At 52.2% G+C, this 4,675-nt stretch overlaps 1 protein-coding gene across 1 annotated transcript in view; it reads left to right on the forward strand.

Moving 5' to 3' along the window:
- ALDH1A3 (aldehyde dehydrogenase 1 family member A3) overlaps window positions 1–4,675 on the forward strand; it is a 33,455-nt gene that overhangs the window by 19,504 nt on the left and 9,276 nt on the right. Inside the window, 1 exon segment of the mRNA XM_023529014.1 lies at window positions 141–279. Coding sequence (XP_023384782.1) covers window positions 141–279 — 139 coding nt within the window.

Consider the following 4,675-nt stretch of genomic DNA (forward strand, 5'->3'; position numbering starts at 1 on the left):
TTGGGAAATGCCGAGAACGAGATTCATTTCTGAAACCCCAGAGCCTGTTTTCTTGTGCGGGCAATTAGACTTGCAGCTGTTGCCAGCCCCGCCCTAACGACATAATCGCTTCCCGTTGCCCCCCGCCCCCCTCCGTCCAGTGGACTTGGCAGTGCAGTGTGCCCACCAGGGAGTGTTCTTCAACCAAGGCCAGTGTTGCACGGCCGCCTCCCGGGTGTTCGTGGAAGAACAGGTCTACGCCGAGTTTGTCAGACGCAGCGTGGAGTTCGCCAAGAAGAGGCCCGTCGGAGACCCCTTTGATGTCAGAACGGAACAGGGGCCTCAGGTAACATACGGGAGGGGACCCCGTGGGCGGAGCCGGGCAGCCGCCCGCCCGTGTGATTCCGGGGTCCCTCTCCAAGCCGAGGGGAGGCTGTGGTTTCGATGTCCACCCCACAGTACATGCAGTTCCATCAGGTCCCAGCGGGGCCATGAAGTGGGGTGGGTCGCACAGAGGCTTTGCTCTTTTGCAGTAGATAATGCCGAGCTCGGGGCCTCACCGGCAGGGAGGCGCCCCCAGTTCATCGGGCTATGTGCCTGTACCCTCCGGCCAGAGGACCGCTCCTGCTCTGAGCCACCGGGGTCCCCGGGACAGAGGTACCTGCAGAAAAGGAGTTATAACTGTGGCCGGCAAGCAGCAGAGTGCAGGCACGAGCCCAGACGGGGGCAGTGCCCGGAGCCGGTGGTCTCAGCCTAGATGTCCTTGAGCCTGTGTGTGTTATAGGCCAAGGTGACTCAGAAACCACGACATCCCCTTGCAGAGAGCTTGGGGCGGTGGGGGAGGGGGGCCGTGCGCATCGCCAGGCACATGTCTCTGGAGGCCTGGTCTAAAAAGCCAACAGGATGAAAACGATCATAACCACGAGGTTTTATAACCTCTTTAAAAGGGCACATCCTGTATCACTTTCTTACTAATTATGCAGTCCAGCACATGGATAAATATTTAAAAGAGGACAGCCTGACCGTCCCATGCATTACTGAAACGGAGCTCGGCTGCAGCCCACTTTGTTCGTAGCCAAAGTCTCGCCCCAGCCATGAAGTTTTTAATCACATGTCAGGACTCGGCCCCTCGCGTGTGTCCCGAGATTTGCTGCTTTCCCGCGGCTTGGGCACCGCGTGTTTACACGGGAAGCTGCGGAGCTGAGCACACACTTGGCTCGGTGACCTTGTGAAAGTTCCAAGCCCCTTTCAAACCTCAATTTCCTCGACTGGAAAATGGGAGTCATTGATGACTATTAAGAACATTGCAAGGCGCCCATTAAGTTCTTATTTTTTAAAGGGGGGGGGAGGGCGGAGCGTGACATGACAGACTCTTTGATCTAGGTGGCCGCAGAGGACTGCGTGACTTGAGGATATTTCTCTCAGGTCTTGCTGGGCCTGGGGGATGCTCCGGCTGGGGAGTGGAGGGGGTGGGGGTGCAGGACCAGTGAGAGAAGTGTTTTCTGACCACTGTGCTCCCCACTCCCCGTGCCGCTCTGCTCTGAGGCGCTAATATCACATGACCCCGGTGGAGAAAAGCATCTCAGCTTGGGGCCGACACCCCCCATCCCGCCAGCCTCAGCCCCACGCCCAGGGGCCGGGGGCACAGAAGTCATCTAGCAGCTCTGGTTGAGTTTCAGATCTGAGTGCAAACATGGCCACAAGTCATTATTGAATCCACGGTGATTTTAAAACTCATCCAGACCCCATGGGAAACGATGTGAGCTGATCCCGTGCTAAAGGAAACTCTTTTACCCCGTCATTATCCGTAAGTCTCTTTCCAAGGCTCCGGGCTTGAGTTTTGAAGCCAGATGGAGAAACCTCTTCCAAGAGAGCAGATCCAAGCGGAATAGGTGTTGATTTCATCCGTGCTTTTGATGCTTCTGCTGAAAGTCCTTTTTGAAAGCTCACTTAAGCCGTCCGACCTCAGCATATTATTTCAGGATGCTGTTGGCTTTCCCGCATTCCCCCACCCCCATCCCCCCCCCCAAAGTGCTTTTTTTTCATCCACGGTAATGAGATTTTACTTTGGGAGGACTTACAGCTGTCTAAATAGTTCGGTCTGTGTCATGCCTGTAAAACAGCTCAGCGACCTAGATCTGCGTCCACTGCAGGCGTCCAGCCGCTTGCTGGAATGCTCCAACATCATTCAGGTTTATTTGGCAACCGAGCAACGAGGCGCATAAACATCGCACGGGCCACCTGGCCGGGCCGGATCCGGCGTCCTCCCCGACGGAGCCAAGCGCAGCCTCTGACCGGTCGCCCGGGGCTGTATGTCTCTGTCTCTGTGCTGTGTGTCCTGCCGCGTCCTTTGCTTCCGGCGGGATCTCCTTCCTGCCTCGCAAGGCGCCAGCTGACGTTTCTTGGAGGAGCGTGAGATTTAAACAGTGTGTTCGCACCGGCTTGCCAGGGAGAGCTGAGTGTGGGTGCGCAGGGGACCGGGGCTGAGAGCAGGCTTGGACTTCCAGCAGGAGAGAGCGACACCGGCAACGTTTAACTAAGTCGAGAGAGCCTTGAGAATTTTCTGGACCCATGGCAGTTGTTTGAATGAATTGCTTTCTGAAGGGGGAACACATACGCACGGGACCAAACCCAAACGCGTGTAAAATACCCTGCTCCGTTCCTAGGCCCGGTTCTTATCTTTCCCTCCAGCAATTTTATTATTTTTTTTTTAATGCGTATACAAGCAAATACCAATATGTATTCCGATTCCCCATTTTTACCCAAAAGAGACCCGCGATACCTATACTGTTTTGCACCTTGGTTTTTGGCCCCAACGAGAAACTCGAAGAACGTGCCCTACCGTTTTTGGGGAACTTGCCTCCTTTTTCACATGTGCATCAAATCTCGCCGTGTGAATCCTCCAGAATTGACATACACGTCCTGCTGCACCCGTAGGTGTGTGGAGAGCGTGTCCTTTCGTATAAGAGAATCCGGGCGATGCATTCCCCAGGGAGCGAGAGCGCGGCCGTAATTTCTACAAGGATGGCCAAAGTACTTTCCAAGAGGATAAAACAACTTCTGTTCCCTCCAGCCTCGAAGGAGCTTGTCTGTTTCTCCAGACTTAATAACAGAATATGGATATTTGCCCATCTGATAGTTCAAAATGCATCTCGTTTGGCTTTAATATCCGCGTAGCTCTTATAATGAGTAAGGTAGAACATCTTGTCGTAGCTTCAAAAGCCACCTGGATTTATGTTTCCATCAGCTGTGCGTGTGGCTTGTGTCTTTTTCTCTTGTATTGCTGGGGTTTTTTTGTTTTGTTTTGTTTTTATCGCTTCTAAGAACTCGTAACGTACGAGAGAGATTAGCCCTGTTTCCATTTGACCTGTCGATTTTTTCCCGTTTGTTTTGCCTTTTGATTTCGCTTATGCCGTTTTCGCCTTTTTTTTTTTTTAAATGTACTTCAATATATCAGTCTTTTCTATTTGGCTTCTGGATTTCGAGTCAGAGAAAGGCCATCAGCACTCCAAGTTTCCAGAGGCTTTCTGTCACGTGAGAGAATTTGAAAACTTTTATGCTTTCCTTTTTCATAGTTGAGTGTTTGATCTATTTGGAATTCACCCTGGTATAAGGTGTGAGGTACGGATCCAACTTGGTCTTTTTAACCCTGGATCCACTCTTCACGAGAGGACAGGTCAAGTGACACACATGGTTTGTCCCCAGCCCTTCTAAGAAAGCCAGCCTGCTCCTCCGGGACAGGCATCCATCCAAATGCACGCTTGGGTTTGTATTGTTTTTGTTTTTTTTTTAATTTAAAGTCGTTTACATGAAACCAGTATTTTTGTCTAAACTGTCAACTACAGCCAACCTTTCAAAGTTCTATCTCTCCCAGCCAAAGAGGAGGAAATGGAAACAGAGTCACGGGCAAAAACAGGCTTCCACGGATTCGAGAAAGACCAGTGGGAGTAGGGAGAGCACCCCTCCTGGAGCACAGTCTGCCCAGTGGGTGCTCTTTGACGGCTGGTTGGGTACCGTGTCCACGAGCTGGGTGTTAGGCTGGTGGGATGGGCTACACTCTGCCCAGGAGATCACAAGACAAGGCGCCCAACGGTGGAGCTTCCTGACGAGCTGGCTCCCTGCCCACCGAGGAACGGCCCCTCCACCTGACCTTGACTTTCCTCCGCTCTGTTTCCGGGGCTACGGAGTAGGATGGTCGCTTCTCCTCTGCACCACGGATGGAGAATTCGAGAAGCTGTTACCCTGATCCACGGTGCCCTGGGAGCAGGGCACAGCGTTGCCAGATGAAATACACGGCACCCAGTTCGATTTGAAGTTCAAGTTCAACAATGGATACTTTCTGAGCATAAGTATCTCCCGAAGATGGGGAAATGCTTCTACTTAAAAAAAAATAATAATCATTCCTTGTTTTCAGAAATGCAAATTCAACTGGGAACGCTGTAGTTTAATTTGCTAAACCCTGGCAACCCTCGCAGGATACAAAGAGTTGGGACAGCAAAGGGACCACTTCAGGTCGAGTTTCACCCGTGAGTTTGCTTAGTGGCATGGTGAGGGTCAGACGTGTGAATAAAGCGCACACCTGCCGAGGGAGGGCAGAGCCTGCTCCCCACCCCCCACCCCTGCTCCGAAGAGCCTATATTTATTTGTACAGTGGCGGAACGTTTGTTCCATGAATTACTTGGCCACAGCATTTAGG

This window comes from Pteropus vampyrus, unplaced genomic scaffold (genome assembly GCF_000151845.1).
Source record: "Pteropus vampyrus isolate Shadow unplaced genomic scaffold, Pvam_2.0 Scaffold34, whole genome shotgun sequence".
NCBI classification, from domain to species: domain Eukaryota; kingdom Metazoa; phylum Chordata; class Mammalia; order Chiroptera; family Pteropodidae; genus Pteropus; species Pteropus vampyrus.